Source organism: Arachis hypogaea, chromosome 6, assembly GCF_003086295.3.
Source record: "Arachis hypogaea cultivar Tifrunner chromosome 6, arahy.Tifrunner.gnm2.J5K5, whole genome shotgun sequence".
NCBI classification, from domain to species: Eukaryota; Viridiplantae; Streptophyta; class Magnoliopsida; order Fabales; family Fabaceae; genus Arachis; species Arachis hypogaea.
Window position 1 is genome coordinate 103398538 of NC_092041.1, and position 14400 is coordinate 103412937.

General features: G+C 28.4%; 1 protein-coding gene across 1 annotated transcript; it reads right to left on the bottom strand.

The window, feature by feature from the left end:
* Positions 1-4925: 4925 nt before the first annotated feature.
* LOC112697239 (lysine histidine transporter 1) lies at positions 4926-9886 on the bottom strand. Its single transcript, XM_025750330.3, has 6 exons — positions 9532-9886; positions 6675-6832; positions 5709-6592; positions 5544-5635; positions 5384-5452; positions 4926-5301 (listed from the first exon to the last, which is right to left on the bottom strand). Exons 1-6 carry the CDS (start codon positions 9583-9585, stop codon positions 5203-5205), a joined length of 1356 nt encoding a protein of 451 aa, XP_025606115.1. The 5' UTR covers positions 9586-9886; the 3' UTR covers positions 4926-5202.
* Positions 9887-14400: the final 4514 nt, after the last annotated feature.

Consider the following 14400-nt stretch of genomic DNA (forward strand, 5'->3'; position numbering starts at 1 on the left):
ATGACGGCAATAACAAAAGAGAAAGATGAGGGAAAAAGAGAAAGCAGAGGAGAAGAAAAAGAAGAAGTAGTAACATTAGTGGAGAAGAAGGAAGAACGCAAAGAAAAATGAAGGAGGACGCGAAAGAAAGGGATATGAAAAATGATTATAATAATTTAGTTAGACTTAGTTAAATATTTTATTTAGTTGTAAAATTTTATTCTATTTTTGTGCGTATTTAAATTATAAGAGTTATTACTATTGTAATTCTCACAATATCTTTCTTTTTCATGTATTAATTAAATTCGGATTATAACAATTAAAGAAGGAAAAAAAATTCAATGCATTTTCAAGACAGTTTATTAACCACTAGCAATTGTTTAATAACGAGTGGTCTGGGTGCATGATAATTATAACTTTAACAAAGCAAATTATTATCAAGCTTTCCATCACTCCACGGTTTTTATTTTATTTTTAAGGGATGTTAGAGGATTTTTTTTTTAACATAAAGAGGGCTCAATATAATAAGTGGAACAAGAATAACTATAAACAAATAAAAAAGTTTAAAAAAAATTGTAAAAAAACTTATCAATTATTTTTGACGTTCTTTTTCTTTACAGTGGCAAAAATATATTTAAAAATTTATAGAATATGCTGTTGATAAAAATATGTTGTTGAATTATTAGATTAAAAAAATTAAGTTAATCACTAAATAATAATTAAAAATAATAAAGTATGTTGTTCAATTTTTTTTTTTTAATTAGCAGCTGAAGCACGGTTGAAGGTCGTTACTGAAACTGCGTGGAAACAGCATAGCAGTTTCATAGACAATATACAATTGTAAGACTAACGCGGAAGTCGCGGAATATTGACAAAATATATAAGCAAACTATTAAACAATAAGAGTATATTAATTATAAGTGGCAAATATATATATAAACAAACAAATTAAATACAATAAGAATAGTAGTAGAATACATGAGTTTAATGCCTTATATTACACTGGAGATTCGTTTTAGTCTTTGTAAGTCTCCTATTTCTGACTAATGCATTTGCAAAGAAAACAACACTCAGAAATGTCACGGTGTGTTTAATTTGTATTTTTATTTTTTGTGTTTTTTATTTTTCAAAATTTTATAAAAAAATAAAAATATTAAAATTTTATTTTATATTTTTATCTCTTATTTTTTTTTACAAAATTTTAAAAATAAAAAATATTAAAAATAAGAAAGTAAACTAAACGCAGAGTTATTATTGCAGTGTCTTTTGGATCATAGAAGTGGTTGTCCTCCACTCCCACTTTAAATCAATAGAGTACCTGGCAAGACCCTGCGTGTGATTGACTTTTTAAGTTTCAAGTTTCAACCACCTCTTCTCTAATAAATAATTGACTAATAATAACAAAAGATAGAGTAGATTAGTAAATTAATTCGATTTCTATTTACATTAAGAATTCAAAAATACAATAATTAATTTTCAAGTCAATTATATTCAAATCAAATCAATTCTAAAAATATGTAACTATAAACACATACATCCTAATGATAAATTTAGTTAAACTATAAGCCTTTTGGAGTTAGATAAATTTAGATAATTTAAAAAAAAAACATTGAAACGTGTAAACTGTAAATTAAAAACCAAAGAAGAGTCACAACATAAGCTGGGCAATTAAAACAATCCATCACAAAATCTACTTCTAATCACAAAATTACTTGCAAGTATAATATGCAATACTGTTAAATAGATTCATAACTAAGAAGATCATGGAATAGATAGTACACAACAAAAACTAGCACAAGATTGATAAAAACCCAAATAATTAGATTATAATTGGATTTATTTCTAAAATTTTAGTGAAATACAATTCTTTTACTTTTTTATACAATTTCAATTGGTTTTGTATTTTATTTTCTATATACAATAACAAATATTCTCCGCATATAAATCATTATTCTATACAAGTTTATATAAGTCTCTTTAACTTAATTCACCTCACGCGTCACTATCTAACTAACTTTTCAATCAACGCGCGGATATATAACTGTTCGAAAGAATTTCGTTTCTGTGTTTCTCTTTGTTCGTTCTCTACATTTTTGAAATCAAGTTCTAAAATTAGTTTTGAACAGTTATCTCGTTGTTGAAGATAATGAATAATTCAAGTTCAGATTGTCAATTGAACCATAATGAAGTTGATTATTATTTTGAATCGAATCAAGTGGCTGGGGTGTGATTCGATTCTAGTTAATGTTTTCGTTAGTAGTTTATGATTCTGTAGGTGAACAATGTTGTTTTGGTTTGTGAAAATTATTGTTCAACGTTGATGGTTTGAATTGAATGTAATGTAAGAGTTCTGTATTAAAGAAAATATTTTTTCTGTATTTACAGCAAATTTTGATGTAACACGAAGATATTTAAGTATATTGTTTAAGAATTTTTGGTATATGTGTGCTGATAAGTTTTGCATAATTCAAAACTATTCTTCTCTCTCCTCATCTTTTGCTTCTTCTTCTTCTTCTTTTTCATCATCATCTTCTTTTTTTTATTCATCTTTTTTTTTTATCTTTTCAAGTTTCTTCCTATTTTATTCTCTTAACAAGAATAAAAACAAAAAATCAAATAAGGAATAAGAAGAAACATATGATGCTACAAAATTACTAGAAGAGGATGAACTTACATTCATTTAACTAAAAAAAAGATATAAAAAAAAGAAATACATACAGCATTAGAAAAAATATTTTTCTGTATTTGCAGCAAATTTTGGTGTAACACAAAGATATTTAAGAATTTTCAGTGTTTTTGTACTTATAAGTTCTATATAATTAAAAACTCTTTATCTTCCTCTTCTTCCTCATCAAAATCAAACAATAAGAAGAAGAAACACATAATGCTGTAAAATTATTTCGAAGAGGATGAACTTACATTCATTCAACTAAAAGAAAGAAAGAAATAAAGAAAAGAAGAAGGAAAAAATGCAGTATTAGAAAAAATATTTTTCTGTATTTACAGCAAATTTTGGTGTAACACAAATATATTTAAGTGTATTGTTTAAGAATTTTCGGCGTATATGTACTGATAAGTTCATAATTCAAAACTCTTCCTCATTTTTGAGGGATAAGTACGATTTTGGTTCCTTACGTAGAGGCCGAAAATTTATTTTGTCCCTGCCCCTTTTTTCGCTACAAAATGGTCCCCAAGGTTTCAATTTGTTTTAAAATCGTCCTTTTTACTAATTTTATTTTTTATTATCAAATTACTTCTCATTAAAAAAATTATAAAATAAAATAAAATAAATATAAAATAAATAAAAAAAAAAGAGGAAAGAAAGGGTACAAAGAAGGGAGTGGGGAGAGAAAGAAAGGGGGGTGGGGCGCGAGAAGGGGGGAGGGAGGAGAGGAGAGAGAAGGGGGACGAGCTCACCGCCGCACCGCCACTGTCCGTCCGCCGCCGCCGCCGCCTCTTCTTCTTCTTCTTCTTCCGCCATACCCGCCGCAGCACCGCCCGTCGCCGCCTCTTCTTCTTCCTCTTCTTCTTCTTCTGCCATACCCGCCGCACCACCGCCTGCCGCAGCCTCTCCTGCTTCACCACCGCCAGCGAGCATCCCTGCTTCCTCTCCCCTGCTTCACCACAGCCATACCCGCCGCTTCTTCTTCTTCACCACCGCCAGCGAGCATCCCTGCTTTCCCTCCCCTGCTTCACCACTGCCATACCCGCCGCTTCTTCTTCTTACCGCCGACCGCACCGCCGTCCGCTGCCCACCGCTTCTTTTTCTTCTTCTGCGAATTATGTGAATTGGATTTTTTGTGAAATTTGAATTTGGAGTATTGTTGTTGCTGATTCTGGGTTCTTGATGATTATGATGATTTTCTGAGTTGAGTTTTTATTTGTCTGAGTTTAAGTTCTAGATCTGAGTTCTGGGTTCTAATGAGGATGACGATGATGATGTTGATTTTCTGAGTTTTGCTTGGTGTGATGCAAATGGTGATGGAGTGGCAGTGGGTGATGGGGGTGGTGGTGGTTCTGGTTCTCAGTTCTTATGATTCCATATGATGATGATGATGATGATGATGATGATGATGATGATGGTAGGTGGTGGGTGGTGGTGGTGGTGGTGCTTATGCTTGTGTTTCTGCTGGTGCTTTGCATGATTTTAGGGAAGAAGGGATAGGGGCATTTTGGTCCAAATGACGGTTTTAAAACAAACTGAAACCTTGGGGACCATTTTGTAGCGAAAAAAAGGCCGGGGACGAAATAAATTTTCAGCCTTTACGTTAGGGACCAAAATCATACTTATCCCTAATTCAAAACTCTTCCTCTTCTTTCTCCTCATCTTCTGCTTCTGCTGCTTCTTCTTCTTCATCTTCTTATTTCATTTTCTCATAATTCTTTTCGAATTTAGTTTCTCAACTTCCTTCAATTTTCGCGACGATTTTGATCCTTGTTTGAATTTTGAGCGTTACGGTTTTAATTGAGAAAGAAGAACCATTTGCGCTATTCAAGAGTTAGGGAAGCGCGTGTTTACACGCAATGTAAATTAAGAATTGTTTTTGTTGGATTTGGCCCAACTTATATAAACTTGTATACCAAAAAGACTTATATATATAACATCACTCATTTTTTTTTGTCAGATTTAATTCAAGAAAGAAAATTTTGTATAATTCAGTTGTTATATAAAAATCAACTATGTGCAAGAACCTGTTAGATCACAATAAAGAATTAAAGATTACTAAACAAAAAAAAAAGAATTTAAGATTAAAGTTTGTTTTTCTATTGAAAAAGTCATGAACATCTTTAATTCTTATTATTTATGGTACAAAAAATAACGTAAAGTTTTTTTTTTAATGATAAATGAATCATAAATAAGAATCGGATAGAAATGTTAAACAAACTCCTCTAAAGTCGAGACATATTCATTCCCTATGAGTGGTACCAACATTTAGCCGCATGTATTTACTCAAAGAAATCGTTACTGATAAATTTATTTTATCAATGACCATTTTAATTTGAAGAACAACAAAATGGTAAGCAATAGCGAATAAACATTAAGACAGTTTCACCCATAATCAAAGAGAAAACCCATAATTTACATTCATAAGTGAAAATAAACCAATATTATCTAGAAAATTTGCTGCATAATGGTCCAGTAATATGTTCCAGGAATAATGTATTCACTTGTCATACTTTCAACTATATCTTCAAATCTTCATTGATTCAACAGGAATTAGTTTAAGAGTAGAACTTGTAGCTCTTGGCATCCAGTATGATTTGCCTCAATCCTCCAATAGGTGATAAAATCATTAAACATAGGCCAAGCACAATGCAAATCTGTAATCGATGAAGAAATATAAGACTTCCTTAAAATTAAGGTGAAATTTTAATGGATGAAATTCATGTACACAAAACATACCCAGTTAGCCCACCAGGACAAGCCAAATTTCTTTGGTTTGTAGATCGCTAGCCACATGATGCAGGGGAGCTGAAAATTTAGATAAGAAAAGGAACAAAAATTAAGCAAAAAATAAAAAATGACTCTTAATTAATTTACATTTTTTATTATTACTACTTACAAAGTAGGTTGTTGGAGCAAAGGCGAAACCTCCGAAAAATCCAAGGAGACCCCCGAAAAATGGGAAGGTGATAGCAATGAACATGGTGAATGCTGAAAAAGATGAATGGTCAAAGCACAGGAATTTCATTGAAAAGAAAGAACAAGTGTTTAATTTGTTACTTACCAACATACACATTGCGAACAATAAAACGAAGAATTCGGCTTGGTTTGAAATTGAGTTTCTTGACCATGACAGTTTCAATCATGTCAAACACGGGCATGGCATAGATCTGATAACTTCCAATAACATGGACAACAACAAACATGTTGGCCATAGCAATAAGCCACTTGGGTTTCTCCAAAGAGATGAGGATGTTGTCGGCAACACCATTTCCAAACATCCAATAGCCAACAAGAGCCACAGGGAAGTAGCACAAAGCCACAACTATGTAAGCAACAACCACTCCTCTCCACATTGGACCCTTGGATGGTTTTTCCGGCGTCGACGGAATCGTTGCCTGGATTTCCAACACCACGTTGTGGCCGGCGTAGGCGAACGCCACGTCACCCAGGGCGTTGAAGAACCCGAACACTGTTCCTACTCTGCTTGAAGATTTGTACCCATACTCCACATTTTCTTGAACCCCCTTGTGAGCTGAAGCTGCCCATGCAATGGTGGAGTAACTTAAGGACATGACAGCTGCTGCCAAGGACACACCAGAGATTGAGTTGAAATTGGGGAGATGAGACAACACAAAGTGAACAGAGGCAAAAATCATAATGAAGAAAGTCAACTTGATCTTTTTGCAATCCGAACAAACAGTATTATGGAACTTCTGTAGTGATTTGCCTCCAGTAACCATGTACACTATGTTCACACCAACTTCAACTATAAGCTGTTGAGGCACCACAATATAAAGACCAAGCTTTTCGCCGAATGCGTATTGACCCAATTCATGGTACCTGTCGAAACGTTTCCCTGGAACCATTTCATGCATCTCAACCATTTGCCATAGGGTGTACAGGGTAATGATCCATGATAGAACAAGTACAGTCACACCAGGACCCCTGAAAAAAACGTGTACAAAATAATCAGAGTTATGGGTTCAATGGCATGCAGACGAGTATATGTACAAAGATAAATGTATACCATCCAAGTTCGGACATGGCATAAGGAAGACTGAGAACACCAGCTCCCACCATGGCTGTGACATTGTGAAAAGCCGAGTACCACCATTTTGCATTTCTGGAAGAAGTTATTGGCAGCCACGCTTCAATTGCCTTCTCTCTCTCTGTCTTCCCATCAACCTATTTCAACAAAGATGGAGACCATAGAAAATAAGTTTGTATTGAATTCTGTTTTTGACTTGTAAATAAAAGGATAATACATACATAAATTTGTTTAGTTATAAAAAAATAATATTAAAAGAAGAAGTGTCCAAAAAGTGGTGGAAAATGCATAGATCCGGTCCCTCCTAACTAATTGATAAAAAGTGCAATATAAAAAGGTTAGTTGTATCTCTTGCATGCTACTAGTGGTGCGTGTATGTCTTTTTCTTGTCATGACTTATGTGCATGCATTTCACAATCACGGTTAACACATGTATAAAATGAACTTTAAAACTCATGATGACAGTTTCTTGTGTTATTATTTAGCTACATTATAAACATATCAAAATTAACGTCTCAAAACAACAACAACAATAACAATAATTTTTTTTAAAAGATAAAACTCAACATACTAAGTGAAACACGCAACCCATACAAGACAAACTAAAAATAGAAAAAAAAAATACAAACAAAAACAATTTTTTAAATTATTTCTAATATAGCCATCAACAACTTAATTTATTATCACACCATTTTCTAAAACAATAAAATGAATCACTAGCACAATTCATCAAATTTATTATTTTATACTAAAATATGACATTATTTTGTATAGCGAAATATTTTATATAACAGAAAAAAAACTCATCTAACCTAAATTTTTTAACAAACCTAAAATCTGAAAAATAATTAAATGAGAATATTATTTTAGGATTATAAATATAGTTGCCGGGGAAAAGTCAACGGGATCCAGAATCACGCAAGAGTGATTTGTTAACGTAGTGGGTGATAAAGATACCTTACAAACTAACAATTAACAAAACAATGCACAGTGTCACCAACTTGCTTCGCAAAATCAAGTTGTGTAGGACAATAAATGTTGAGACTTAGACACACTGAATACAAGTCAGAATATCTACGTCAGGAAATAGTCAAAGTTAAAATCCGAAATAAAAAAAAAAGGTGAATTATTAAACAAAATTCCACGCGCTTGTTACGTCGGTGTTTGAAATTTAGTTCTTGGCACTGAGTGTGTGATCTGCAGATTGCAGGTACATGGATAATATCCTCTGAATTCAAATTCAGAAAGAAATTAAAGATTTTACCAAAATAGTTTTTCCTTGACTTTTAGAATTACTAATTTATGTTTTGAAAGACAAGGAATAAAAAAAACTTAGCTCAACAATAAATATAATATAAATTTAATAATTTTATTGATTTTCATAATTTTATTAAATTTACAATTAAATTTTTATATTTTTTAATTAATTTTTTACGATCTACACAGTTTTAAATTTTACAATTAAATATTTTTTAACATAAAAAATATTAAAATTAACTAAATATTTTTTATAAATTAAAAATATTTATAATTAAAAATTTAATTAAATCTTTAATCGTATATATTTTTTTAAAAAATATTTTATTAATTTAATATTTTTAATATAAAAATAACTTAATTATAAAATTAAAAATAATATAAAAATTTATCTAAAAAATATAAAAAAATTAATTAAAAAACTAGTAAAATTATAGGAACCAACATACAAATTAAACTTATAATATAATATAGATGCAAGACTGTACATGACACATCCATTCATCCATGTGAAATGCTTTTTAGCAAGTTAAACAAAGCATATGAAAAGAAAAGCTTCTTCAAATGCTTTTAGCTAGCCGCAAAGGCTTAAACTATATTATACATAATTGCACACGATAAATTATGAAATTTGACCAATTCTCAAAACACCCAAACAACGCAAATTAAAATTATCTCCTAACAAACCAAAATAGTACCACTAAGGTACAGATTAAGACTGCATAAAAATACACATTAGGATTACATCATCTACCTATGCTAGTTGATTCATTATTATATTTAAGAAAAATTAAAATATTATTCAAGTACTCAAGTGTGTATTTAACCTATAAATATTGTGAATTATATTTTCTGAAAAATATTAAAATGTGCTTTTAACGGAAACTACGTGTCCTGCAATTTATTATCAATGGAGGTCTGTTAGCGATTTATTCTGTATGAAACCATGTGGAACCGTAAAATAAGGCTGGATTAACGAAAAGCATACATAGTATTTTTATCTTATTATATTTTTACCGGATAGGAATTAAATTATTAGGGTCAAATATCAAAAGTCAAACATGAGCAAGTTCCCATTATCTGCCATTATTGCTTCTATTCGAGTATTCCAGCTAATTCTTCTTATTATAAGAGGTAACGAAGAGTTAAAGACTCTGTGCTGTCAAGTTTCAATTTAACCCTTTGTCACGTGACTTCGTCAAGACTCTTAACTCTTAAGTCGTCACTAAAAGAAAATAAAACAATCAAGAAGGACGTTTATTATTCCGCAAAATTCTCATGATTTCTTGCGATTTTTCAGAAAAGAAAGAGATAAAGGAAGAAGGAAGAAAGAGACTTCAACAGCATTGTGTTTGGGATAAAACAATAAATGAGAAACAGGACAAGAAGCCACAACAAGATTCAAGAAAAAAATATGGTGAATAAAGGATTTATTTTAACGATTTAAATAGTAATAATTCTATTCTCTGTTCATGATCAAATTCATATTCATGTTTTGGCAGAAACAAAAATTTATTTATTGCAAATACAATAATGATAAAAATAATATACAAAAAGATAGATAAAGACAGAGACTTACAGAGCCAGAGCCATTAGTATGAGAGTTGAGTTCAGTTGGTCCTTGAGTTCCCATGACTAATCAGAATTGAGAACTGAGTGGAGAATGGAACTATGGAAGGCAGAGGAATAATGATGTGATAATAATTAGGATATAGAAATCTTTGAGGGTGGGTTTCTAATAATATGAAGTAGGAAGTGCCTGCCAAACTTGAATGTAGAGTTATACGATCACTCTGTCTTTCTATATAAATAGAGAAAGTGTGATCATATCTTATAGAGAGGAATAAGATAGTGGGCCCAGAGTTTTTGAAGAATTTCTTAATAATCTTTAATTAATTCAAAGTCTACACTTAATATGAACATCACATATTATTAACTTTAAAGGGGAATTTAAGTAATGCTAAATAGCCACTTATCTCTGCTTCTTTAACAGATTAATTTGTTTATTTTTAAGTTGCTAAAGGATAATCTTCAATATCTTTTTAACGTTATTTTCTTAAGTAATTATATTTTGATATTCAATTCTATTAGGTAACTAAATAGGAGTTAATTAACCTTTTCTTTTGAACTTGTTATTTTATAAAAGAAAATAAATTTAAATTATTATGAGAAATATTTAAAAATTAATAAAAAATATCCAAAATTAAAAAATAAAACAAGCACATCTAAAATTATAAATAGATTTAGTATCTTTTTAAAATTAAATACATATTTAAAATATAAATTAAATAAAATTAAAATTTAAAATTTTAATTTTAATTTTAAATTTTTGTTTCAGATTTAATATATTTAATTATTAATATATTATAATTTAAATTCAGAAAGAATTTTTTTCAAAAATAAAATAAAAAAATTTATTATTTTCTTAAACAAGATTTTTATACTTTAATTTTTTAAATACGATTTTTTTTTATTTGGGTAAGTTCGTCGAGCTGCAACAAACTCTATAAAAATTGCAAGTTTGCCGTACTCCGCTGATGTACCCTCTCCTGAACTACCCTTTAAAATTTTTTTAAAATACACGTTTTTAATCCATATCATCATCTCTAAAAGAGTAGTATATAGATCTATAAACACTATATAAGAATATACAAAAATATACAAAGAATAAACATGACTTTTTTAAGAATTTTTTTAATTATACATTAAAAAAAATCACATTTAACAATAACAATAACAACGATTATTATCATCTCAAAAAATATTTAAGTATATTAGAATAAGTCATATTTAACAAAAAAAAATTAATTATAAAATAAAAAAATAAATACGACTTATTCGTATATATATTATATACTCTTATGTATTTTAGTTTTAATATATAAAAATAAACCAAAATACACAAAAGTACACGGAAATAAAAATTTCTTAATAATCTTTAATTAATTCAAAGTCTACACGTAATGTGAACATATTATTAACTTTAAAGGGGAATTTAAGTAATGCTAGCCACTTATCCTCTGCTTCTGTAACACATTAATTTGTTTCTTTTTAAATTGCTAAAGGATAAACTTCAATATCTAAACGGTTATAAATAAAAATTTGATTTTAATTTAAATAATTATATTTTGATATTCAATTCTATTAGGCAACTAAATAGGAGTTAATTAATCATTTTTTTAATATTTTATTTTATTAAAAAATAAATTTAAATTATTATAAGAAATATTTAAAAATTAATAAAAAATATTCAAAATCTAAAAAAATATCTACACCAAATATTAATAACCATTTAAAATCATATAAAATTATTTTAAAAATTCATTTCAAAAAATTTAAAATTATTTTAAAAATTTATAATAAAAAAACATAATAAAAAAACATAAAAAATCTAATAAAAACGAAATATTCTAAACTTTTTTAAAATTTTAAAATCTAATAAAATGAAACATCTAATAAAATATTAAAAAATAACATATAAAAATTAATAAAAAAATTTAAAATTATTTAAAAAAATATTTAAAACAAAAAAAATACATATTCAAAATATAAAAAAATATTTAAAATTAAAAAAATTAAAAAATATATTTAAATTAATTAAAAAAATCCTCCAAAACTAAAAAAAAAGACCATCACAGGAGAGAGAGGACGCGAGAGGAAGCCGAATAGTGCAGTGACGTCGCGTAAACTGCCTCACAAGCGAGGTCCGAAAAAGCTCTGAACGTTATAGTAGCAAGTAGCAACACGAAGACTGATTTAATCCTTTGTGAACGCTTTTGCGTAAATGGCAGTTGAAGCGGCGTGATGGCCAAAATAACGCCTGCGTTAACAGCGCACCCACAACATCGCAATAGAGAGCACAACCACACAATAGATGCTGGCAACACGGCGCACCAGAAAGATGACGGCAGCAAAATGAATAGGAAATGGCAGACGTTAAAGGTGCGACCAAAAAAAAACAGAAGAGAAAGGACAAGAGCGCGTATAGTGAATAGAATTTTTTTTTTATCCAAATTAGAATTAAAGAAAAGTTGGCTAAAATTATAATTCGTTCGTTTGACTTTCTCTTTGATATTAATATTTTGTAATCATGAAATAATTTTCTTTCATTCTAGCACATTTCTAAGTTGCTGTTATTGACTTATTCGGACGAAGAATGATTTTACGTTCATAATATCAAATGAGCAACTAATTACTTATTTATTTATTTATGTTAAATTTGCAAGTATCATCTTATATTTATATTTGTCTATAATTTATGGTACAATTTAATTAAATATTTTTTAAAAGTCGTACAATATTCAATTTTTTATTATAATAATTAAAAAATAAAACAAACACATTTAAAAATTATAAATAGATTTAATATTTTTTAAAATTAAATACACATTTAAAATAGAAAATTAAATAAAACTAAAATTTAAAATTAAATTTCAATTTTACATTTTTATTTTAGATTTAATATATTTAATTATTAATCTATACCAATATATAACGGGGATATGGAAGTTTGGTATCTAAATCTTTCTTCCTATTTTGTCCCTGTTTCTAATTTTAAACCAAAATGAGTTGACTCATGACAAAACTTAAAAACTGAACTATTTCTAATAGATGAAACTGACACCACGTACTCAAAAGACATAATATTTTGAAATTAAATTTATTAAATGTATTTTTATCTATAATTATTCATGATAATTTTTAAAAATTATTAAAAAATAAATAATTAATATAAATAACATTATACTACAATCATTTATACCAATATATAACGGGGATATGGAAGTTTGGTATCCAAATCTTTCTTCCTATTTTGCCCCTGTTTCTAATTTTAAACCAAAATGAGTTGACTCACGACAAAACTTAAAAACTGAACTATTTCTAATAGATGAAACTGACACCACGTACTCAAAAGACATAATATTTTGAAATTAAATTTATTAAATGTATTTTTATCTATAATTATTCATGATAATTTTTAAAAATTATTAAAAAATAAATAATTAATATAAATAACATTATACTACAATCATAATAATAATATAAATAAATAAATTACGTCAACAAAATATTAATTATTTATGATTTTTTATTTATAATTTTTTAATAAGTATTTTTTCTACATAATAGTCCATAATACAATAGTATATAAGTGATCAATATATCATTATAGTTCAATAACTGATAGTATATAAAATATATTTATTTTATTAATAGTTATTTCAATGGGACAATAGTATTTAAAGTATCGAAATAATTAAATCTACAACACATGGTTTACATATTTTTTATGTCCAATATTTATTTTTTAAACAAAATTTACACTCATTAATTAAATTTATACCAATATATATACAATATACAATATATAATGGACTATACCAATGTATAATGGGAATAAAAAAATTTGGTACCCAATTTTTTCTTACTATTTTATCTCTGCTTATTTTTTTATTTAGACACTGGATTCAATATATAAAAAACTGTTACTACGTCCTCCATATTTTTTATTTTTTATCAAGGAAAGAATTTACTCCACGACGATAGAATGTCAAACTGATTCCCATCAACCCGCGATATATTTTAAAACTGTAAAAAACCGCTACTACTACGTACTTGCTTTAAAAACTAACTCACTTTCAACTCTTAAAAGACTCTTTCCCTTTCAATCGTGCTCTCACAAACGTTTTTTCTCTGCACATTATTCCTATCTTTCTGACAAATACAAATGGAAACTTCACGAAATCCACAGCCACTTCAACGTCGACCCAGTTGGATAGATTATGCTAGGCGAAGAAGACAGAACATGACCGAAGACCAGAGACAACAATACCTGGCTAGAAGACGTGCAAGTTATCGGGAGATGATTCGACAAGGAAAACAAGTTGCCATATCAACTGATACAACTTCAATGCCAAACACTAATGGAGGTGCCCGATTAACTACAAATATAGGGGTAGCCAGATTGACTACAATTAGACAAATGGCCAGAGCTACCACTTATCATCAATCTGTTACAGCTAACACGATAACATAATTTAAATTTCTTTGTTATAAATTGAATTAGTTCTTAATAATTATATTTTACTTTTTAAAAATGCAGGAATGGAAGCGCATGGCAGTAGAACTGCCACAGGTACAAAAATAAAAATAACATAATTGGTTGCTATTTTATCATTAATATTTTGTAACAAAATTAATTAAATTAATATTACTATACATGATTTACCATCCAAGCAGTATTTCTTAATCAAACAACATATTAATTGTATATGAAGTTAAAAGTTAATATTCCAAATTTTTTAGACATCATTCATCTATAAAATTTTTTTTTCAAAAATTAATGGTCAGTAACTACTAACTAATAATAATATTTCTTTAATATATTTCATTCCCGTCGTCCAATATAATATATAACGTAATATATAATTTTTATATATTTGTATTA